Below are 24,843 nucleotides of genomic sequence, written 5' to 3' on the forward strand. Positions count from 1 at the left end.
ATGCTACCTGGGATTCCATCAATAGCCCTGGCTTGAGAAGAACTGCTAATGTCTTGGCAGAAAGTAGGAAACCCCACCCCAACCCAAAAAGGGGAGGATCCCAATCTGGAGAAACTAGGGAAACCCACCTACAAGACTTCCACCCGGTTCAGCATCAGTCTATTATCCCTCGTCCTTTTAGTTAAGGAATTCCCTGCGGGAGAGGCCTTCTCTGTAGTCAATAGCAATGCAAACTGGAAATGTGGAAGCCTGGGATTATATGATATTGGATGAAATATGAATATTATTTTAAAAATACTCAGAAATAAAGACACTGGAAGCAGGAAACTGAAGCCCTGGGGCCATTTTCCATCTCCTGATTCCCTAAGACTTTCTAGTTCTGACATCAAAGTAATGTCATTTCCCCCCCCCCCAACGAAAATCAACAAGAAAAGCTGACAGTGTCCCTTGAGAAGCTGGCCCCTCTTCACTATTGTGATGCATGAAGTTGTCAAAGCTTAGCATGGAATGCTTTACATTCTAAATTTTACACAATTCTAAGTTAGGGCCTTTCAGAAATTGGTCCCGAAACTATTCCAGGAAGCCTTAACAGATATCAACTTTCCTGATCAGCAGGGTAAGGATTTTGAGAGTTGAGTAACCGGAGCATCAAGGAATCTGTACTATTCTCTTCTCTAGCCCCTCGCCTGAATATCAAGCCCTAGTTCTGCAGAAAGGAAGAGAATAAGACGCGCCCAGGTAGCCCTGGAAGGATGAAATCCCCCAATGGACTTTCGCCCTACGGGCTGCGAGGAGGCCTTTTCTAGGGACGGATTAATTCATTTTCTCTCATCTGGGCAAGACCCAGGATTGCTCACGATAGGAAGTAGATACACTTTAAAAAGATCCCCCCCCCATAAAACAGGCTTTTATATATAGCGAAGCAACGGTTTAGAAATACGTAGATGCCTACGTTAAAAGCAGCCACTGAATTAAAAGGCATCAAAAGAGGGGAGGGGGAGAGAGAGAAGACTGGAAAGGACACTTACCAGACCTCGGGAGGGAGAAGAAAGCCTTCGCCCTGCCAGAGAGAGGAAGAAAAGTCTCTGTAGAGGAGCTGCTCCCTTCGCCCCTCCAGCCCAGCTCCGTTCCCCCTTTCAGGAATGTAACGCCGTTCCTTTCCGGCCGAGGTTCTTCCGGCAAACGTGGTCCTCAGGCCGGAGGGGCTCAGAGCTTTGTTCCTTCTTATCCCCACTACAAGTCCCAGAATCCCCAGCCAGCAGCGCCACCAGGATTATACAGTTGTAGCTCCAAAAGATAAGGTCTCCCACTTGATATGAAGGTTTGTTCAAGACTACAACTCCCATCTTTCCAGTTCCTGGGCCAACTTGGTAGGAATTCTGGGAGTTGTAGTGTTTGTTTTAAAGGGCAATTTTAGAGCTCTGGATATCTGGTGGCCACAAAGCCTAGAAAAGCTCCTTTTTCAGACTACTGACTGCAAAAATCTAAAACAGATGGGAATTGTAGTCCAGAAAAAAGGTGGCTTCTCCAAGTCCTCCTTCAGGTTGCCGCCTGTGAAGGAGGGCGGACTTGGGGGAGCGACCGTTTCCGGAGAAAGATCCCGCCTCTTCCTCTCTCTTACCTGCCTCTCTAGGAATCTTGCCTTCTCTTGCTTTTAACTCTTACAGAGCCAACCGTCAGTTTCGCTCATCCGAGACCATCACTGAGTTTGCGTCCCATTTATTATTATGAACGTGGTCCTTATTTTACTTTCCCCGATTGCTACTTCGTTCAATTACTGCTCCTTAAGAGATTTTTTTCCTGCAGGTACAAGCTCTTAAGAGAAATGGGAAAAATCAGTGGCCCATCTGCTCAGCTGACGGATTGGGAAAAGGTATGAAAATAGTGTCTGTAAATGAAAAGTTAAAATGCTCTCCTGATATAAAATTTTTATTGGATTCAAAGAGTCGGCAATAAAAACGCTTTCTCCCACCTTTCACTTTCATCATAAGTCGTTCAAAGTTATTGCTTTTGGACTCTGAGAGGGTATCACCTGCATCTCTCCCATTAGGGGGCCAAAGGGAAGGATTATCCCAGGGCTTGAGGGGGATGGAAGAGCTGAGGGAAAAGTTAGAAAAGGCAGGAAAGGAGGTGTGAAAAAAGGGAGGGGGTGAAGGTAGAAAAAGAGGTAGAATCGTTGGAAGATCAGGAGAGATTTAGAGAAGGAAAACACTTTGCCAGTAGGATGGGAATGGATCTGGCTGGAAGACTTTTGGACCCATAAGTGGGAAAGACTAAAGGTACCGAGGGAAGAGGCAGACCTTAGAAGACGATCTGTGATTCCCCCAAAACTTTCGTATTGGGGAGAAGCCGAGGCTAGAGAGAGGAGAGGGAGAAAGTAGAACAGGAGAGACAAGAGGGGAGTAAATGGTGAACATGGGAGATGAAAAGGACCAGCCCGAAAGAACTTGGGAAACTGTGGAAACCAGGGAGAGAATTAACTGGGAGAAATTCCTGGGAGACATGTCTGTGTCCCTGTTACCTGTATCGATGGGGACGACGATAAAGGACTGGGTAGCTGCTGAACAACCAGGCCCTTGGAATTTTAGTTTTGGAAATCCGTTCAAGAGTGGAAACCTTTTCCAGCTCCGTTGGAGGGAAAGTGACTATGGTCCAGTTGGAGCGAATTCTTTGTTTGATGGTTCTAAAATAAATGTCCAACAGTTGCAACTACAGTCGGTGTCTGTATGCACAGATTTGGGGATCCAGGCTACCAGAGATAACACCTGAACGTCACAGTGGGTCAAACAGCATCAAACAACAACGGATTAGGGCTTGCATCCGAGAGACATGATTGGAGCATAATGTGCTTTCTGAGAGGAAGCTTAGTGAGAAAAAAGGGATGGAGATTGTGCTGAACGGTTCCTGAGATGGATGAAGTTGCAGATGGGTTGCTAGTGTGGAGACTGGACTGATACTCAGCAGATTAGGAAGAACTGGGGCAAGAGAGAGAGAGGAGTGTAGAATATGTACAGTTACAGTGGAAGTTATATATGGAAATTGCTGAAGCTGACAATGGAAATGGAGGATGGCTGGATATGTGAGGAATTGGTCCAGGCGAGATCTGATGAGTTTTCACCACCTCATCAGATAATACTTCATCCTTGGTGACAGTCCAAGACATACACATATTTCATTCATAAATCTTATATCATTTTATACTCCTTTCAGTACTTAGTTACTATTACTCATGAGGCTTACAATTTATAAAGAAATGACACCTTTGTTTTTCTTTTGCTTAATAAGAAATAGCTTAAAAGAACATTGATATTTTATACTGTTGTTCTCATTTGTTTAATATAGGTCTCCACATCCATTTTGCAGTATCTCCTTGTTACATTACAGGCAAAACATAACTCCAGCGACAAAATAAAATGCACTTTCATTTTTTTCTTTTTGTCTCTGTTCACATAACATTCTATTATTTACCTTTTTCATTGTGTCATTATTTACCTTTTTCTTGTGTGACACTGAATGAGCCTTATTATCAGTTATCAATTCCTTTGTGTATTCAAAAGAACTAGTTGTATTTTGAGTACTCAAAATTCAAACAGTTTTTTTTTTTTTTTTTTTTGTAAGCTGTTTTCCCCAGCTGTAGTTTTTCAACGATACTTCTACTTTTTATGCACACCTCTGAGGAACATTTTAAAAGACCTATTCATTTTTAGGGCAATATTCCTGTGCCCCATAAATTTTCTTTTTTGGTCTCTAACAGTAGCACAATTGGCATCAGCAGCCAAGTAACAATGTTCTTGTTTTGTTAAGTATTCCAGTGTTGTAGAATTCCCATCAGTTTGATCAGTGAGTTTGGATATCTGTTTTGAAGGGGGCTGCCATTGGACTGGTGATAAGCATCTCAAGGAATCTCTTACTTAATATATTAAACAAGCCATTGGTCAGGAACAGTAAAGTCAAACTGAACTTTGTCACTTGAGAATGAAGGGATAAACACATTCTTCAAGGAATTGTGGCACCTGCTGCTGCTAGCATCTGTGGAGTTATCCCAGTCCCCTTGAGACCACCACGGTCTTCTTCCTCCCCTCCTGGATTCAGGCATGGGGATGCAGAACTTTTCAAATCAACAGTATTTTTCAACTTGGAAGCTAACGTTTTGAAAATATCTTGCAAAAGTTAATCCATAAGGTTTCCTTTTTTGAGTTTAAAAGTCTCATCATCTTCTAGCATCCATTCACACACTTTTCTATTTCATGTTTGACTCTCCAGCTTTGTCCTCCCCTACTCACTTGGGTGAATGGAGGGATCCAACCCATCATTACAATGGGAGTGCATGTACTTAAACGGCTTCTCTCCATGCATCCTTTAAAGCCGAGGTCCCCAACATTGACCTTGGCAGGACGAGGTCACGGAGAAAGATCTCCCGCCCCCTGTATACACGCCCCACCGTATGCACGTACAGATGCCCCACGCACGGAAGCACACGCGCCCCAATCATGCACACTCCTCTCCTGCCCCCCCGGCCACACACACTAAACCAATCCATGGTTCGGAAAAGGTTGGGGACCCCGATTTAAAGGGAATGAAGGTGGTGCCTTCAATTGAAGCTCTTTCCGCACTCCAGGCATTTAAAAGGCTTCTCCCCTGTGTGGATTCTGTAACACATAGTAAGTTTACCTCTCTGACGGAACTTCTTTCCACTCTCCTGCCACTTAAAGGGTTTCTCCCCTGTATGGACTCTTCGGTATATTCTAAGGGTCTGACCTGACTTTAACCTTTTTCCACACTCAGGGCATTTATAACTTTTCTCTGCAATGTGAGTTCTACAATGCACCTCCAGATGGGACTTCTTTCTGAAGGCCTTTCCACACTCTGGACACTTAAATGGTTTCTTTTCTATGTGGATGGTCTGATGGATAGCAAGTCTTGACTTTTGATTGAAACACTTTCCACACCTCAGACACTTAAAGGTTTTCTTCCCATTGTGGATGTGATTATCTTTAATAAGACTGACACCACAAATGAAGCTCTTTCCACACACAAGACCTATGTCAGGTTTCTTCCCCCTGTGAATTCTTTGATGATTAGTGAAGGATATTTTCATTCGAAAGTTTTTTCCACATTCTTGGCATTCAAATGGCTTCTCGTCTGTGTGGCTCCTGAGGTGTGTAGCAAGGTTGGCACTCTGACTGAAAGTCTTTCCACAATTCAGACATTTGAATGGTTTCTCCCCTGTGTGGATTCTGTGATGCCTAACAATGTCTCCACGGTGACTGAAGCTTTTTCCGCACTCCAGACATTTAAATGGTTTCTCCCCTGAATGAATTCTTTCATGGGTTGTAAGATGTGCTCTCAGCCCAAAGCTTTTCCCACATTCCCGGCATTCAAATGGTTTTTCACCTGTGTGGATCCTGTGATGTATAGCAAGCGCTGTACGCTGACTGAAGCTTTTTCCACACTCCAGACATTTAAATGGCTTCTCCCCTGAATGAATTCTTTCATGGGTTGTAAGATGTGATCTTTGTCCAAAGGTTTTCCCACAATCCAGACATTCACATGGCTTCTCACCTGTGTGGGTCCTGAGATGTGTAGCAAGGTTTCCAGATTGACTGAAACTCTTTCCACATTCCAGACATTTAAATGGCTTCTCGCCTGTGTGAGTCCTGCAATGCCTAATAAGATGTGCACGGTGACAGAAGCTTTTTCCACACTCCAGACATTCAAAAGGCTTCTCTCCTGAGTGAGTTCTTTCATGAATAATAAGAATTTCTCTCAGTCTAAAGGTTTTTCCACATTCCAAGCATTCAAACGGTTTCTCACCTGTATGGATACTGAAGTGTTTAGCAAGGTTTGCAGACTGACTGAAACCCCTTCCACATTCCAGGCATGTAAATGGTTTCTCCCCTTTGTGAACTTTCTCATGGCGATCTAAGGCTGATTTATGGGGAAATGTTTTCCCACATTCAGGACATTCATGGCTTTGCTGTCCCTTGGATTTTTTCTGACGGACTTGGACTTCCTCTGAACAAGCCATGAATTTATCCATCTTCTCCTCTACTTGTTTTCCTCCAAGCGTCCTGTTTGTATCTTGATTCTCAACACCCTCTTCGGCATCCAAACATTCACCCCCTTTCTCTGGTTCTTGATGTCCTCCTTGTTCGTTTCTTCTCTTTGACATTTTTCCTGCTAAAATGAGGCAAAACAAAAGTCAGCAGGAAAAACAGGTTCAAATTAACAAACCCCTATGAACTGCCACGGAGGATCCAAGATAAAATCCAGCTCTGCGGGGGGACCTACCTTCACAACGATCAATGAGAAGCTTGATTCTGCCACCAATTAAGATACTGAGGGAAACCAAACAGGATTTATCACACTTCTTCTCTATTGAACAGATGGAACAAGCCATTCCACCTCTTTTCCTGACATACATAACATATGTGAACTTTTGTGAGGAAATTGTGGTCTTCCGTGCTGGGAACACCCTTGTGAGATCCATGTTGAAAACAAAATATGGGGTGTTTCACAGCCTTCACGAAATGTTTACATATGACACTAGATCCCCCTCATGGGAAGTTTCATGGCAGTAAGAGGCATGTTTTAATGGTAACTCTTTTTAAAATGTTGGTTCCATTCTGTCTGCCTCACTGTATGTCTCTTAAGGGGCCACAGGAGTGTCATTTTAGTTAAGGGGTTCCCTGCCCACAAACGATCTGTTGTTATCACCCTTGAATTGCTATTCATGTATTTTCAAAGCCTTTCTAGGAAAGAGAGAACCATAACTATTTCTTGATCTCCAGTGTTACTAAAAGGGAGTATGAGCAAGATTATCACTTTAGAATGGGAAAAACTAGGGCTTAGGGAAAGCACAAACAGACAAGTATTATATGTCCTGCTCTATGCCCTCCATGTGGGGGTGCCTTTGAAGGTGACACTGATCCCGTACTGAGTGTAATACGTGGCAGATGTGCATTCGAGAACTCCCAGATCTGGAAGGACTGAACTGGCTGCTCATACCTTTTTTTCATCTGAGTTAATGGTGGTGATTATTACCTATAAAGCCCTAAACAGGTTTGGCCACTTGGATATTTTGAGGTAGTACCTCTCTTATATTTATTTGTGCCATCATTAGGATCTGCCCGTGTGGGAGGGCTACTCCATAAGCAACAGCAATGGAGATGTGGAAGGGAGCATCTACAGTATATGACTCTATGCTCGCCCACATATTTTTGCTGTATTAAATGCCTCAAAACTTATTTCTTTTATATAAGCTGCAATTTCTATATTTAGTAGCAAGAAAGGAATTTGAAATGACAAAAAATGACAGGTTCCTACAAAATAAAAGCTGCTAATGGAGCTGGTGAAAAATGACGATGCTGGTGTGAGGAAGAAGAAATAGTAGGGGTGTGCCATCCCCTTCAGAGAAAATGGCTGACATAACAACTGAAATGAAGACTTTAATGGGCAGAATAGCAGAAAATGTGGGTTTAAATGGGGAAAAAGTCAGAAAGCTTGGGAAGTGAATGTCCAAGAGGGGGAGTAGTTTTGGCGGGAAAAGGAGAGGAGAAAAAAAGAGGGAGATGAGAGGGGGAGGGGCAGTCAAAACCGAGTGTTGGGCTGCTGAGGAGAAAAAGGTGGAAGGACTGTGGAGAGTACTAGAAAAAAGCAAATCCATGGACAGGGGAGTAGAAAACCCTAAAGGTACCCAAATAGGTTCCTCAGCAAGAGTGGAGAGTGAAAGGCAGGTGTGGAAACCCCCTATATTGGGGAGAAACAGAGGAAGAGAGAGACTCTTCCACCTTGACACTCTCCACCTTATTAGCAACCTTTAAAAAATACCAGGATTCTCAATAATGGAAAGAGACTACACACAGAGGATGCTGGATCCCTTTTCTAAAATGCCTGAATTAGCTTAATTCTATCCTTCTTTCCCTATCTATGGAATAATATGCTACTGCTCATTACCCAATACCCTGTTTCTCCTAATATAAGACTTAACCTGAAAATAAAACCTAGTATGGTTTTGCAACATGCTTGTAATATAAGCCCTACTCCCAAAAATAAGCCCCAGTTCAGTGAAATCCCGCCCTTCACCTCTGTGCAGAAATCAGAAGATGACAACATGACCGTATTTGAATAAATGTAGATTGTTGTACATGAAAAAAATTCAGCATCCCCTGAAAATAAGCCCTAATGTGTTTTTGGAGCAAAAATGAATATATAACCCTGTCTTATTTTTGGGGAAACAGAGTAGTAACTACTTGCAGGTAATGATGGTAAGTATTTTCCAAGCTATGTTTCTCCCTGGATCCTTCTCTCTTTAACTCTTTTTAGAGCAGCTCGGAAGTGAAACTAGAGGTTTTTGGAGGCAAGGAGGAAACTGATCTCAGTTGATTACAAGTCTTGACATCATCCGGCCAGCTTTCCTCCTAGGGTTGTAGTCTAGAAAAGGAACTGTTCCAGGATTTAGGGAAGCAGAAAGTACGTGCAGATTGCCAAATGTTTAGCTCACGAGGGCAAAGCCCAATGAAACCACAAACCAGTCTTAGAGTGCATACACACACACACACACTCAATTTAACTGTTTTATGTGGCACCTTATTCTAACTTGGAATCCTCTTCAAAATGAATTTGAATGGATAGCAGTTGTGCTGAAAGATTGTAGGAAAAAGACACACAGTTACCTATTTTGAAGGAGCAGATTTCTGTGGATTCAGAAGAAAGTGGCAGAAGATCGATCCAGAATCAATCTTGTACAGGATCCAGAGAAAGTCAGATGGAAAAAATAGGAGGCCTGGTGGAAGTAAAAGAAAAATATAAAAACAACTACCAAAACCTGAGAACTGAAAGGAGATAACATTTTCAACGGAAAACAAATTTTGCCCTTAAAATCTACTTTTAAATTCATGATGTGGAAATAATATAAGGAAGAATGACTTCACTGAATACCTTGCCATTGTCGCCTCTTCTCCACAGGGACTCAGTAGCACTGACAGTGCCAAACACCTTTCAAAATGCATTGCAGGTACCCCTTGTGCAGCTACCTGACCTCGCCCCAAATAACTGTAGAGCCTGTTTTTCCTTTCAGTGGCTGGGTGGAAGAGACAATGTTAGGGGGTTCTAGCTGGCACAGCACACAAAGCTCCTGCAAAAATACCCTCCTGCATATTATTTAACGCACGGGAGCTCTGTGGTCTTTTTCATGTGGCCACCCTATTCCCTCTCCCATAGACAAAAGCGAACTAGAACTTTTGTTTAAACCTGGCAATGAGTGTTTATGTTCAGCCTCGCAGGAAAGCAAGAGGCTAGCTTTGGTTCTGGAGGATAAGCCATGGATCACCCACTTCTGTTTTCTAAAGGTTTGCTGCCACCCCTCAGCATCTACCACCTAGAACAACGGTTTACTGTGCCCAGTGTGAAGGCCACCTCTGAGCTGAATTCTTGTCAGATGCTAACACTGGCTGAACAGTTTCATGGCCTAGTTCCTGGTTTTGGCCCATACTTTTCTCACACATAAGCTTTGGTATCATAGTTTAGAAATGTCTTTCAGGCAGAACAAAAGTTCACATAGAGCATCATCTTTCTTTCAAACATCCCTCATGCTTTAGGGCTTCATAGCAAGTGGGACAGACCAGCTCTGCTTTCTTGGGGTAAAAGAAGCTCCTTCTAACCCATCTCCTCCACTGAATATCTGCATAACATGGAGGTACTCCATGATATATCATGTCCCCTACTGTATATGGGGGTACCCCATTACAGTGGTGTCCTGCATAGCGACGATAATCCGTTCCGGAAAAATCGTCGCTATCCGGATTCATCGCTATGCGAAAAGAAAAAGCCCATAGGAATGCAATTAAACCCCATTTAATGTGTTCCTATGGGCTTAAAATTCACCTTTAAGCGAAAATCCTCCATATAGCCGCCATTTTCGCTGCCCGGTATGCGAGGAATCAGCGCGAAAACACAGCGGGCGGCCATTTTTTTCGGCGGCCATTTTGGAACTGCCAATCAGCTGTTTTTAAAAACATTGCTATGCGAAAATTGGTAAGCAAAACAGCTTACCAATCATCGCAAAGCGATTTTTTACCATTAAAAACATCGCAATGCAATCGCTTTTGCGATCGCAAAAATCCGTCGCTATGCGGATTCGTCGTTAACCGAGGTGCTCGTTAAGCGAGGCACCACTGTATTTTTCATGTCCCCACTGTATAAAAGTGTAGCAAAGGAGGAATCTCAACTAGACATGGGCCTTCATCTTCGTCTGCCAGGGAAGAGGAATACAAAGCTTGCTGGCACAGATGGCCAGCCGGATTGAACCCTCTCCCCCACCCCCGAACCGGGCACCCACTTACCACACACTGTGTGCGGCAGGCATCACTGAAAGCGCACCAATCACAGCAGTGGCCTAGTTGGTACTGCCCTGATTCCCTGTTCGGACGGCCATTCAGCAGCTGAGCAGGGAGGCTTATCATCCCACCCCCTCACTGGAGTGGCCAGCCAGGCTACTGCCATGACTGGTGCATTTTCAATGATGTCCGCCATGCATGGTGACACCTGATTTGGGGCAGGGTCCAATTGGGCCAGCCAGCTGTGTTGGCGAGTTTTGTATTCATCTCCCCCGGGAGACAAATACAAAGCTCCCCTCTCTAGACTCAACAGAATGGTATAGTGGATAGTGGTGAATGAGGACTCAGGAGACATGGGCTCAAATCCCTACTAGGCACTGCGGTGGGGTACATAACTTGTAAAACTTCCCTTGAAGGTCCTGATACGGTCACTATTAGTCAGATATTACTTCATAGAACATAACAACCAGCAGGCTAACTTGGCTCTTAAATTTCAGGAAGAGAATCCCTGAATTTCTCCCATCCTTGCTTTTTAGAGAATACTGAAATGTCACCAAATATACCAATATTATTTTTAATAGAAAATGATGATATAAGTAAAAAAAGAGTTGCCAATGAATATGTTAACAGTAGCATGACTGCTCATTGCAAAGAAAAAATTGGAAGTAAAACTTGGTTTTCCAATTGCATGGATGGTATGACAAAATTTGGAATACTGATGATAAATTGACTTAGGAAATTAAGTTCAAAAAAAAGGAGAATTAAAGACAAATAGATTTAATGAGATATGGGAATTAGTTTATAAATGCTGTATTGAGTCAAGGGAAAGGAAAAAAGCTGAACCAAGAGTATATGTATTTTGGGAAGGGATATGGGGACAGTTGAATGATGGATTGAATGTCTGGTATAAGGAGGTAATAAGTAAGATATAATGATCCCCAGGGTCAAAGGAGCACTAAGTTTTGTGTTATTATTTTTGTAAGTAATGTATGTAAATAGAATGTAATTTTTATGCTAATGTGTTTAGTTTTTTAAAATAATTTTTAAAAAGAGTATGTACAATTAATAGTAAATTTTGCTATCCTTGTCGTGACATGACAAACCAGACCCCAAACTTGCAGACTCGGAGGTACTCAGTTACATCTCCCCAAAAATTCAGCTGGCACCCCCACTGGGTTTTGGGGTTTGAGAGCTGTAATCCCAAACTATCTGAGGAAGCCTTAAGGATTTTGAGAAATCTACCATTGTACATTAAGAGATTCTGTATTATAAGAGATGTACTGATGGCCGGATAGCTCAGCGGTTTAGGGGTATGGCTGCGGAGCCGGAGCTCGGCAGTTCTGTTCTCCACTGGGCCTCCTCGAGAGAAGAGCCAGACTGGGTGGCCTTGGGCAAGCTGTGCACAGTCCGAGGGCATCCAAAGGCGAAGAGAATGGGAAACCGCTTCTAAGTCTTCTCTACCTAGAAAACCCTGGAAAAGGTCTCCATGAATCAGAAGTAACTAGGTACCAAATGATGATGATGATTACAGCGGCCTGATCAACAGATCTGTAGTCTTTTCCTTTATATCTCTTACCTGACTATCTTCTTAGCTCTGAAGAAAGGAAGAGAGAAAGACACTAGCTATTGCCCTGGGAGGAATCCCCAAAATGAACTTTCACCCTCCTGGCTGCTAGTTGGCTCTTTGCGTTCCTTGATTCATTTTCTTTGTATCCCAACAAGGCAGAACCACAGAGGTGTCGATATGAATTGAGACAGATACAGCTTTTTTTTAACAAGAAAAATCTCAAGCGTTTAGGAAATTAAGCAACAATTTAGAAATAGGTGTTCACATTAAAAGCAATTGTTCAAGTAAAAGAAAAAATAATTTCAAATGAAAAAGAGAGAGAGAACAGCAAGGGGATCCTTACCAGATCTCATCAGGGAGGAGGAAGTAACGCTAGGAGTAAGTAACGCCTTTGCTCAGAGGAGCTGCCTTTGTTCTGAAGGTTGACGCTCCTTCAGCCCAGCCCAGCTTCGTTCCCTCTCAGGAATGTAACGCCCGTTCCTTTCAGGCCAAGCTGCCACCTGACTCCCACTGGCAGGGATGGGCAAACACGCTACCCACAGGTTGGAGAGGCTTGGAAAGGTTTTTTCCCCCCACCTACTACAACTCCCAGAATGCCCAGCCAGGGCGACCACCGGTATTCTGTTCAACAATCAAAAGGTCTCCACGTTCTTGATTCGTCTTTTTCACTGGTTCTTAACCTTGGGTTACTCAGGAGTTTTGGATTGCAACTCCCAGAAGCCTTCACCACCAGCTGTCCTGACTGGGGTTTCTGGGAGTTGCAGTTCAAAAGCATCCGAGTAACAAAGGTTAAGAACCACTGGTCTTTTTCACGGTTTGGATCCGTAACTATTTTAGACTACAATTCCCGCCATCCCAGTCACTGCACTGAAGGCTGTGGATTCTGGGAATTGTAGTATTTCGGAAGAAGGAGGACTTTCTACCCCTGGATATGCTTCCGTCACAAAGCTTGGAAAAGTTACTTTTTTATTGACCACTCCCAAATTTCTAACCACCACTTGAAGGAATATGGGAATCATTGTCTAGAAAAAAGCCCCCGTTTATATTCCCACCCCTAAAGCAGAAAAGAGGAGGGACTTACGGGGTGCAGAATATCCGGTGAAAAAGTCACCGCCTCCTCCGCGTTTCGACCTTCTCTAGGAACCTCGATATTTGTTGCTTTTAACCCTTTCAGAGACAAATGCCAAGATCTTTCGTCTAGAAAAACTTTACAGTATGTGGCACTCAAGGTATGATTATGGGAAATCATCTTTATTTTACTTTCCTTGAATTCTGCTGTGACCGGCAACTAATCTTTTAAGATTTTTTTTCCTGGAAGATTTTTGGAGACTGAAATTGCTATCCATTCTGCATGGTCACACACACACACCCAAAAAAAACCTTAATTACGACGAAAAGAAAGAAGCAGGTGTCTTTGGACAAGTGGTTCAGCAGGAGCTAACCGTTCTCATCTGCTCTACTGCCCAGTGCGAACAACAGTTCCTTTTCATTGATTTTGCCTCTTCTGCCGGTGTCACTTTTAGTTCCCACTATTGCCCAAGAGCTGCCTTTAAATGGGTGGATGCATCTTAGTCTGATGCCTCTGCTGCGACTGTTCCACCTTGGGTGACCCTGCTCAGGAGTCCAGGCTCCTAATGGAGGCTGGCCTCCTGGTGGCCTTGCTCTCAGCTTCCCCAACACACACAGACCCCTTCACTGAAAGCTCTTAAACAAGCATCCAAGAGGCAATTGATCAGACACCAAAATAAGGTGTGCTTGCTGTTGTTGTTCTGTGCCGTCAAGTTGGAACTTATAGCAACCCTAACAGGGATTTCACATCAAAAAAGCTAAGATCATGGCCACTGATCCCATCACCTCCTGGCAGATAGAAAGGGAAGACACAGAAGCAGTGATAGATTTTACTTTCTTGGGCTCCCTGATCACTTCAGATGGTGACAGCAGCCACGAAATTAAAAGATGCCTGCTTCTTGGGAGCAAAGTGATGAGAAACCTAGACAGCATCGTAAAAAGCAGAGACATCACCTTGCTGACAAAGGTCTGCATAGTCGAAGCTATGGCTTTTCCAGTAGCAATGTATGGAAATTAGAGCTGGACCATAAAGAAGAATTGATGCTTATGAATTGTGGTGCTGGAGGAGACTCTTGAGAGTCCCCTGGACTGCAAGGAGATCAAACCGATCCATTCTGAAGGAAATCAATCCTCTCTGGAAGGACAGATCCTGAAGCTGAGGCTCCAAAACTCTGGCCATCTCATGAGAAGCATGAGTCCATGGGCACGACTAAACGACGACGACAGAAATCGAACAAAATTTAAAAATATTTGGAGAGCTTTAAGCACTGTTGGAAAAACAGAATGAAATTTAACTGGGGTAAGTTCAAAGTTCTATGGGGGAGACAGAAACTAAATACATAGTATTAGAAACTAAAGACATAGAAACTAAATACAGAGTTACAATATGGGGCATACTTGGCTCAGTAATACTGTACTATAAATGAGAAGAGTCTTGGAAGAGGTACAATGGGGCTGCAAAAAAACACCAATGCTATTTTAGGCTGCATTAACAGACAAATAGCCTCCAAATCCCAGCAGGAACTAGTCCTCCTCCACTCCATACTGGTCAGGCCTCACCTCGAGTAGTTTGTCCAGTTCTGGACACAGCACTCTAAAAGGATGCCAACAAACTGGAGCAATTAAGAGCCGGGCATGTTTAGCCTTAAGAAGAGAAGACTGAGGGGAGATATGATAGCATTTTTAGTTTGAAAGTCATAGAGAAGATAAGAGCAGGATCTGTTCTGAATCATCCCAGTGTGCAGGACACATAATAATGAGCTATAGCTTCAGGAAACCAGATTTAGGATGAGTATCAGGAAGAAGTTCCTACTGTTAGAGCAGTACAAAAATAGAGCCAATTACTTAAAGCAGTGGTGAGTGCTCCAACACTGGAGGCATTCAAGAGAAAATTGGACTACCATCTCTCAGATCTGCTTTGACTTGGATTTCTGCTTTGAGCAGAGGGTTGGCCTTGATGGCTTTATAGGCTCCTTGCAACTCAATTATTTTATGACTTTATGATTTGGGTTGCATAATAAAAAAATCAGATTGTTACAGATGGTCATTCAAGGTAACAATAAAAGGGAATAGAAGGAAGGGGAAGAACCTCTTGGCTTAAGAACATGGGCGCTGCCTGATCTGGAAGCACCACAAGACACCCCCAGAGTTCTGGCATCCAAAGTCAAAACAGCCATCATGACCTCCACTCTCTAGTCAGAAGAGAAACGAGGGGAGTATAACATATATCATTGAATCAGGAAAAGTTTTGGAGAATTCTGTTCAGAAGTGTGCACAGAGACTCGCAGATTTTTACAACTGGAAGTGACCCCAAGCTGATTGAGTCCAAGCATCTGCAGAGGAAAAAAAACCCAAAAAAACAAGAACCACGCTCCAATCCATGGTAACCGTATGAATGAGGGACCTCCAGCTTTTGTCAACTCAAACCTGTGGCTTCCTTTATGGAGCCTATCAATCTCACTGATCTGAAAACCCCCTATGAAGAAAAGCTTTGTAGTAGTATACCCCACCAAGCTTCCAATACAAAGCTTGGAACCAAATAAGCCATGTTGTGAAAAGCATGGGAAAAGGCACTGCAAATTTCACATAACTCTTAGATAATCCAGATAGAGGGGGAAATGTTGAAATGACCTATACTGAACCTGGTTCTTTTAGAGGAACAGATCCTCCACCTGAGCAAATCTTGAAAACAGGAGACCTGTATGCCTCTTGGCTCTGTCAGGATTTTGTTCTTTTGGTGAACAGGGAGTTAAATTTTAATACTGTAATGAAGTGCAGAGTCACAAATGTAGAGTAAAAGCCAAGGTAATGACTAACAGCATACAGGTGTAACAAGCTGATGTAATGCTTGATTGTTAAGCAAGACCAGCTGTAAATGATGAAATGTGATTGGTTGTTCTGGCTATAAATGTAACAAAGACAGAACATACAGCCCATCTCACAGCCACAAATACTGCACTCCCAAGCCAACTGCACCAGAGCACAGAGTGCTGTCCTCTGAAGATGCCGGCCACAGAGACTGGCAAAACGTTAGGAAGGGCAACCTTCAGAACACGGCCAAAGAGCCCAAAAAACCCACAACAACCAACAGAACAGGCTTTTGCCACTCAGCAGTAAGTCTGGTGGTCATTTTGCTTCTACAGTGGGGTCTCTACTTAAGAACTTAATCCGTATTGGAAGGTGGTTCTCAAGTCGAAAAGTTCTTATGTTGAATCTGCATTTCCCATAGGAATGCATTGAAAACCATTTAATCCGTATCTGCTCTTTTCCGTCCATAGAAACTACAGTGGAACCTCTACTTAAGAACTTAATCCGTTTTGGAATGGTGTTCTTAAGTTGAAACGTTCTTAAGTTGAAGCAAAATTTCCCATAGGAATGGACTGAAAACCAATTAATCCGTTCTGGCTGTTTTTTTTGTTATGTAGAGGTGCGTTCGTACATTGAGGCATTAGTTCCCATAGGAACTAATGCAAAGCTGGTTAATACGTACTCTACCACTAGGGGGAGAATTTTTTTTAACCTAAGATGACCTAAGGTTAAAAAAAGAGCAAGAAAGGTTTTTTTCCTGTTATCTTGGATTTCTGTTCTCAAGTAGAAGCAAAATTTAGCAAATGGAGCTGTTCTTAAGTTGGATTGTTCTTAAGTAGGGACGTTCTTAAGTAGAGACCCCACTGTATGTCATTATTGCTCTGAAAGTTGTTATGCCAAATGTATGTTGCCTTATACAGATGTATATGTATAGCCATATCCAATATACTATATTATAATCACTAAGAACTCTCTCATGTTGTTTTCTCCCCACATCTAACTCTCTTACTTTGCTATTTAAGTGGGAGGAATGGAAGCAGTCATGATGAGGTGCTCTATAATTAGTGTCCCTAGTTTCAAGGCTTGTCTTTCAAACAGAGTGCTCTTGCCAAGCTTCACATTCAACCAGACTCTAAGAAGTTTTCTTGAGGCCAGAGCCTTATTAAGCCTCTGGAGTTTTGGCCCCAGACCAACAGGCTCTCCTGCCCATCTCGCATTATTAGGAACTGGCAGCTTCAAGGACCTTGTTCTCCCTCTTTCTGACGATCCATGATCTTTAAATCAGAGATTGACTGCTGGATGGCTCTTCAAATACAGGATACATTCAAAAGGATTTGTGCCCTCCAGCAAACCTTCAAATGCAGAACTGCCACATTGAAAAGATACAGGGGCCAGTCTTCCTCTCTCCCTGACTGAAATCATTTCTTGCACATTCAGATTTTTCAAAAAGCAAAAGCAAAAAAAAAAGGGGGGAAGGAAAAGATCAGGGTGGGGGCATTCCACCACTCAGGAGAGTTTTTTTAATGCAGGGTGGAACACTCTAAAGCATTAGTTTGTCATGCCCCGGTGAACCAGAATCCTCAGTGAGAAAGTGTGGAGCAGGGCCTGCTCAGTGGCTACACCCTTGCCCACTGAAGCTCAAATAGCCATCTCTCAGATTGTACTTCACTGGCGAGTTAGAAATGTTTGTTGTTCTGGTTCCAAAGTTTTTGCCCCTCTGGACAGATATGCCCTCTGATGTTCTGCCCATCATTGCTGTATTCTTTGTCATTCTTATGTTTGTTTTCAATTGTCATAGTGATTTTAACATTAAAAAAAAACATTTATTATAGCACAAAATGGAAGGACACAGGAAGTGAAATGACTATAATTTCTACCATTTCAATGACTATCACTTAGGAAGATTCCAGCACTCTCTGTATTGTTATTAATGAATGCAGTGGTCCAGTTCATACCATCTTTTAAAAGAAAACTTCTCTTTGGATAATAGTAGTCTCTTCATCATAGGCATCCTTCAGTCTCGAGAGACTATGGTAATGTGCTCTGTATGGAGAATTTGGAACAGCGTCTAGTGTGGCTGAGAAGGCCAATTCGAGAGTGACAGTCCCTTCCACACTGAAGACAAATCCAATCTGTCCCCTGTCTGGCTCCCTGATTTTGCTGCTTTTGTGACTTCCTCTTTGCCTCGGCCTGCTGGGCGAGGGTCTCTTCGAATTGGGAGAGGCCGTGGTGCAGTGCCTGCCTCCAGGCTGAACGCTCAGATGTCAGGTTTTCCCATCTGTTGAGGTCTATTCCTAAGGCCTTCAGATCTCGCTTGCAGATGTCCTTGTATCGCAGTTGTGGTCTCCCTCTGGGGCGCTTTCCCTGCACTAATTCTCCATACAGGAGATCCTTTGGAATCCTACTCTTTAATATAATTGGTATAACGCATTAGATAGAATGAACATTGTCCTGTGCAGTCTCATAGCTGTCTGTCCCACAGAAATTTGGTGGACACACCTGTAAAAATGGAGTTCTCCGTTTAGCCCACGCTGTACTTAGAGATGGCCAAAGGCTATTAACATACGTAATAAAGCTGAAAGGTTTATTTAGATTTAAAAAAATTATTCTATGCAATAGAGACTCAAGATGCAAAAATGACAATGCTCGCAGCAAAAAGAGTACATTTCAGATAACATGCAATGATTTAATGAAAAATTGATTACAGCAACATAGGACTATTTTTTAAAACACTAGGGAAATTAATCAGAGTTCTCTTTCTAAAATACCAGATTTCCTCCTAAGCTTCCACTTGTCCTCTTGTTAAATCTCGTTATGTTTCTAGCCTTTTAGCAGTCTTGCCCCAAGTTGCAAACAAGAAATTTCTAAAAGGAAAAAGAAGCAATGGAGAAATGGAATAGAATTAATGGCTTTTAATTTCTTCACTCTTTTTGTTATGGTTGTCCTGTGTCACGTCATTTCCAATTTAGTGTGAGTCTAATAAGTTTTTAGTTATGCAAGGTGTTCAAGAAGTAGTTTCTGATTGCTATTCTCCACCCCAGAGAGCTTCCATGGCGAAACGGGTATTTGAAGCCAGATCTCCTGAGCCCAAGTCCGATACTCATGGCACTGGATCTTTTTATCCTATAGAAATTCACACCAACTCTCCACTCTTGCTTTCTCCTGAAATGTTACCAATGGGAGAGAAGAAGCAGAGATGAAAAGGAGAGAGATAAAAAGAAAAACAAAAAAGCCATGGTCTGAAGATAATTCAGCCACAAAGCAGAATTGCGAAATCATTCATCTTGCAGTCAATATGTGGAATTCCTTATCAAAATATGCCTCCTGACCAGGTAAACATAAAACATGTGATCCTTGGGGGGGGCGGGTATTAAGGAGTCCATATCTTCCAGATATTTTCAGGGTGAATGTGACAGATACACAATGCAACAAAGTCACAAGCACCCTGAAATCACCAATGAACCCTTTAATCAGTGGTGATTTGCTGCTGTTAATGACAACACCCCCACTATTAATGCAGAGCTGTGCAACAGCATGTACTTAATTTGGGTCAAGGAAGACACAAAAGCAGCATAAAAAACTACTTATTCTCACTGATGAAGTCTCAGAATTCTAGGTCCTACCAGAATCACCTTGAACAGACAAGACCCTTGGAATTTCATTGTACTATGGTTACTGATATTAAGTTACATGGTTGGAGGATATCTATGCTCCATAAATCTACACAGCTTCTTTTGCACAGAAAATAACCCGTATTTTAAAGTTTACTTGATGCAAGATTCCTCACTTCAACAAGAGAAGGCAACCTTAATCAGCCTATAATAAGGATTTGCCATGGTCCCTTCCGCCATCACATTGAAAGTCCTGTTTGTGGCCCCCTGACTGGGAACACAGTGGAAGTATGTTGCCATATTTTCTGACCAATGTGGTTCTTTCAGGGAATCCTGGCAGCTCCCAGTAAGCACTGCACCCTTCAGATCATGAAAGTGCATCAGGGGCAAGACCAGTGCAGTCTTCACTGTGGTCCGTCTGGGAAGGATGTTCTTTCTACTCTGGAATGGGTTACCGTAAATTAGAACTGACTTGACAACACAAGATAATTACGGTTATGACTATTCTGACAAAAAGTAATGAAATCCATTTGTAGGGTTTTTCCCACTGTGAATTCTTTGCACATTCTTTCCACATTCCAGACATTCATAGGATTTCTCCACATTCTGAATGGGCAGGCTAGAGCACCTTGTTTTCTGAACGTCTTCCCATGCTCTTGGCATTCAAGTAGTTTCTCACCTCTTTGTATCATATGATGCAAAGAAAGGGCTTCTTTCTGATGGAGAATCTTTCCAAACTTCTGTCATTTAAGTGGCTTCTCTCCTGAGTGAATTCTTTCATGGGTTGTAAGATGTCCTTTCAACCTAAAGGTCTTCCCGCATGCCAGGCATTCAAACGGCTTCTCGCCTGTGTGGGTCCTGTGGTGTGTAGCAAAGTCTGCCTGTCGACTGAAACTCTTCCCACACTCCAGGCATGTAAACGGCTTCTCCCCTGAATGAATTCTTCCATGGGTAGTAAGACTTTCTCTCAGTCTAAAGGTTTTCCCACACTCCAGGCATTCAAAGGGCTTCTCGCCCGTGTGAGTCCTCTGATGTCTAGCAAGGTTTGCAGACCAACCAAAACCCTTTCCACACTCCAGGCATGTAAATGGCTTCTCCCCTGAGTGGATTCTTTCATGGCTTGTAAGATGTGCTCTCAGTCTAAAGGTTTTCCCACACTCAAGGCATTCAAAGGGCTTCTCGCCTGTGTGGGTTCTATGGTGTTTAGCAAGGTTTGCACGTTCACTGAAACGCTTTCCACACTCCAGGCACTGAAATGGTTTCTCACCTGTGTGGGTATTGAAATGTTTAGCAAGGTGTGCACGCTGACTGAAGCTTTTCCCACACTCCAGACATTCAAATGGCTTCTCCCCTGAGTGAATTCTTTCATGGGTTGTAAGATGTCCTCTCAGTCCAAAGGTCTTCCCACACTCGGGGCATTCAAATGGCTTCTTGCCTGTGTGGATTCTGTGGTGTGTAACAAAGTCTGCATGTCGACTGAAACTCTTTCCGCACTCCAGACATTTAACTGACTTCTCCACTGAGTGAATTCTTTTATGGGTAGCAAGATGTTCTTTTAGTCTAAAGATTTTCCCACACTCCAGGCATTTAAATGGTTTCTCATCTGTGTGAGTAGTAAGGTGTTTAACAAGGCTCACACGTTGACTGAAACTCTTTCCACACTCTACACATGTAAATGGATTCTCTCCTGAGTGAATTCTTTCATGGGTAGTAAGACTTTCTTTCAGTCTAAAGCTTTTCCCACACTCCAGGCATTCAAATGGCTTCTCACCCGTATGGGTCCTGTAATGCCTAGCAAAGCTTCCAGACTGATTGAAACTCTTTCCACACTCCAGGCATTTGAACGGCTTTTCTCCAGAATGAATTCTTTCATGGGTTGTAAGATGTGTTCTCAGTCCAAAGGTTTTCCCACACTCCAGGCATTCAAATGGTTTCTCGCCTGTGTGGGTCCTTTGATGTGTAGCAAGGTTTGTAGATTGACTGAAGCTTTTTCCACATTCCAGACATTTAAACGGCTTCTCCCCTGAGTGAATTCTTTCATGGGTTGTAAGATGTGCTCTCAATCCAAAGGTTTTCCCACACTCCAGGCATTCGAAGGGCTTCTGTTCTGTATGTACGCTTTGATGGCAAATAAGGGATCTTTTCCACTTGAAAGTTTTCCCACACTCCTTGCATTCAAATGGTTTCTTGCCTATGTGGATATCGAGATGTTCAGTAAGCTTTGCAGATTGATTGAAAGTCTTTCTGCATTCAACGCATGTAAGCCGTTTCTCCTCTTTGTAAATCTTCCCATGGTGATCAAGTGCTGATTTATGAGAAAAGATTTCCCCACCCTCAGGGAAATGCTCTTCTTTGCATGTTTTCTGATGGACGTTCTCTAGACAAGAAATGGATTCTTCCATCTTCTCATCTACTTGATTTCCTCCAAGCTTCTTCATTTCTTCTTGATTTTCAAAACCCTCCTTTGTATCTGAATATTCACCGCTTTCCTCTGGCATATGAAGTCCTCCTGTTTTCTTTCTTCTCTCTGACATTTTTCCTGTGGAAATAAAAAGACAGAACTAAACTGAGCAGGAAAAACCCAATTTTGAATCAAGTAACAAACCCCTATGAACTGCCAGAGAGGATGCAGATTAAAATCCAGCTCTGGGAGGACCCACCTTCACAAACATCAGTGGGGCGGCCGATTCTGTCACCAATTAATATGCTGAAGAAAACCAAGCCATTCCACTTCTCTTCCTGATATAACATGTGTGACCTTCTGTGAGGAAATGTTTGTCTTCCATGCTGGAAAAATCCTGTTGAGATCCATGGTTAGAAACATGGGTTGCTTCACAGCCTTCATGAAATGTTTACACATCACTCTAGATCTCTGTAATGGACAGTTGTAGGGCGGCAAGAGGCATGTTTCAATGAGAGGTCCTTCTGTTAATCTAGCTTCCAATCTCTCTCTCCCTACGGGGCCACAAGAGCATCCTCTTAATTACGGTGTCTCTTCCCCACTCAATGTTTGAAAACGTGTATGTTTAAGAGAGTTCGTAAAATAGTAAAATTACTGGGGGGGGTGTAAGGAAAAAAACAGCACTTTAAAAGTGAAACAAATTTTAAAAGTGCAAGTTGAACTTTGTTGCTTTCAAAACAATACCTCTTGCATAAAATAATTAGGCAATTCACTGACCAAAGTAAGGTCACTTGATTCATATGAAGAGATAAATGTAACAACGCAGAGTTGAAATATCATTTGTAATCCAATTGTGCCATCTTTTTGGAAAAAGCAAATACAGTGGTGCCTCGCTTAACGATTACCTCGTTAAACAATGAAACCGCTTGACGATGAACTTTTTGCGATCACTTTTGCGATGTTTAGATAGGGAAATTTTGCTTGACGATGATCAATGCTTCGGGAACCAATTTTTCACTAGACAACAATTTTTAAACAGCTGATCGGCGGCTCTAAAATAGCTCCCCACTGTGTTTTAGGACTGATTCCTCGCCTTATCGAAAATGGCCGCCCCTATGGAGGATCTTCGCTGGACGCTGAGGTATTTAGCCCATTGGAACATATTGAACCGGTTTCAATGCATTTCAATGGGCTTCTTTGTTTCACTTGACAAGGATTTTGCTTAACAGTGATTTCAACAGAACAAATTATGCTTGTCAAGCGAGGCACCACTGTATATGAATTACAGGCTTTCCTAGCTTACGAAATCATTAGTCAGGAATTCTTCCTTCAATATTCCCTATATAAGAATTTTGTTTCCAACCCAGAAATATAAGAAGCAGCAATGTAAATGAGATATTACATTATAAATGCTCATTCATAAATTATTGCTTATTCAGGTTTTTCTCATTATGGAAAAACCTGAATAAGCATAGAGCAATTTATAGATTGAAGAGATGTGAACAATTAGAAATATGTGATTATATGGCACACACAACATATAGACATTCATCACATTATAACAGGTCCACGCCCCTTCATGCACCAGACATCAAAGGAGAAAATCATCATGAAATCTCCCTCATAGATTTTCATGGCCCATCTGGGTGAGTTTTTAAGAAATATTTTTTCTGTCTGTCAGTCTCTGTGTGTGTATATATGTGTGTTATTAACATGCTTAGAGACTAAGTAATGCTTTTCATTTTATATGTTCTCAATTTAAGAACCCTGATATTTTTCTATGCATTTGCAAGAAATCTTAAAAGCTTGAAGGCATTAAAAGTCATGATTTTATTTTTAAATATGTTCTAGAGATGTATTCTCTGCCTTAATAGATTTTTGATTTTTATAAAGTAATTTAAAAACATTTCCACTGTTCTTTTTTACTCTTAAAAGGCATCTTGTTCTTATATATTTGACTTAAGTATATCCCTAGAATTTAAGTTCAGCTTTCATACATTTTTATGTATTTTAGTATACAATTTTCTTTACATCTGTAAGACTTTTGGATGTTACAGCAATACTGAAATCATCATTTGACCTGCTCTGTGCCCTCCATGCGGGGCAGCCCTTGAAAATGATGCTGATCGTGCAGCGAGTTCAACAGGTGACAGATGTAGCTCTGAAAGGTGTTTCTTCCCAATGTATAAGATGCCAGTTCTTCAAGAAATGCGCCGGCCACTCATACCTTTCCTATCTCAGTTCATGGTGCTGACAATTATTTACAATGTCCTAAATGGCTTGGGTCACCTGGATCTTTCGAGGGAGTACCTCTCTATTTATTTGCACCATCATTAAGATTTGCTTGGGGGAGGCCATCTCTGTGGCCCATGGTTCAGAGCAACACACACTGTGGAGATTAGGAAGAGAGGGTTTTCTTGACTGTAGCCCCTCAGTGGTGACATTGCTGTTGTTTTATCCCACTTTGAGACTATCTGATATCAGTGGGATATAAACAATATTAAAATAAAGAAATCCCAAGCAGATAAAGTGCATCCTTTCTCATAGGGCCATCAGACTTCCCCGTCCTTTTCTGTAGGCAAACCTTCAGTCTTGAGAGACTATGGTAACATCCTCTGTATGGAGGACTTGGAACACCGTCTAGTGTGGCTGAGAAGGCCAATTCGAGAGTGACAGTTCCTTCCACATTGAAGACAAACACAATCTGTCCCCTTTCCAGCTCCCTGGTTTTGCTGCTTTTGGGACTGTCTCTTTGCCTCAGCCTGCTGGGCAAGGGTGTGTCTTCAAATTCCCAATCCTAACATCAAATAAATGTTCACTGGGGCGACTAAAAAAGGTGGTGACCTGGTGCTCCAAGAAGTCTACCTATTCCACTGCTGTGATGAGAGAGCTTTCCAAAGCTTGGAACACAACCCTAAGACTTTGTATTCTAATTTTCTTTTAGCATTTGGCCTCTGCTATTAGTGCCACTGCTAAGAAAGAGTAGCTGGCCCTTCTCAGGTGTGGAAAGGTATTATGTGTATTTGAACATCTCTATTATCATGTGCATCC

The 24,843-nt window shown here is 42.4% G+C and overlaps 3 protein-coding genes across 6 annotated transcripts in view; all 3 read right to left on the reverse strand.

Annotated features, from left to right (window-relative positions):
• The window catches only part of LOC110070498 (uncharacterized), a 21,644-nt gene extending 17,049 nt beyond the window's left edge, over positions 1 to 4,595 (reverse strand). The window contains exon 1 of the mRNA XM_078387513.1: positions 1,029 to 4,595. The gene's annotated coding sequence lies outside the window, so the exon portion shown is untranslated. The remainder of the gene's footprint in view (positions 1 to 1,028) is intronic.
• The window catches only part of LOC110070969 (uncharacterized), a 22,798-nt gene extending 2,645 nt beyond the window's left edge, over positions 1 to 20,153 (reverse strand). The window contains exons 1-2 of the mRNA XM_078387992.1: positions 20,071 to 20,153; positions 4,842 to 6,180 (exon numbers count right to left, since the gene is read on the reverse strand). Coding sequence (XP_078244118.1) covers positions 4,842 to 6,180; positions 20,071 to 20,083 — 1,352 coding nt within the window. The 5' untranslated portion in view covers positions 20,084 to 20,153. The remainder of the gene's footprint in view (positions 1 to 4,841; positions 6,181 to 20,070) is intronic.
• The window catches only part of LOC110070968 (uncharacterized), a 12,562-nt gene continuing 6,062 nt past the window's right edge, over positions 18,344 to 24,843 (reverse strand). For 2 of the 4 annotated variants that reach the window (XM_078387683.1, XM_078387682.1), the window contains exons 3-4: positions 22,052 to 22,189; positions 18,344 to 21,930 (exon numbers count right to left, since the gene is read on the reverse strand). In XM_078387683.1, coding sequence (XP_078243809.1) covers positions 20,135 to 21,930; positions 22,052 to 22,142 — 1,887 coding nt within the window. In that variant the 5' untranslated portion in view covers positions 22,143 to 22,189 and the 3' untranslated portion in view covers positions 18,344 to 20,134. The remainder of the gene's footprint in view (positions 21,931 to 22,051; positions 22,190 to 24,843) is intronic. The other 2 variants (XM_078387684.1, XM_078387685.1) reach the window with 1 other exon arrangement.

The sequence above is a fragment of the Pogona vitticeps genome, chromosome 2, assembly GCF_051106095.1.
Source record: "Pogona vitticeps strain Pit_001003342236 chromosome 2, PviZW2.1, whole genome shotgun sequence".
NCBI classification, from domain to species: domain Eukaryota; kingdom Metazoa; phylum Chordata; class Lepidosauria; order Squamata; family Agamidae; genus Pogona; species Pogona vitticeps.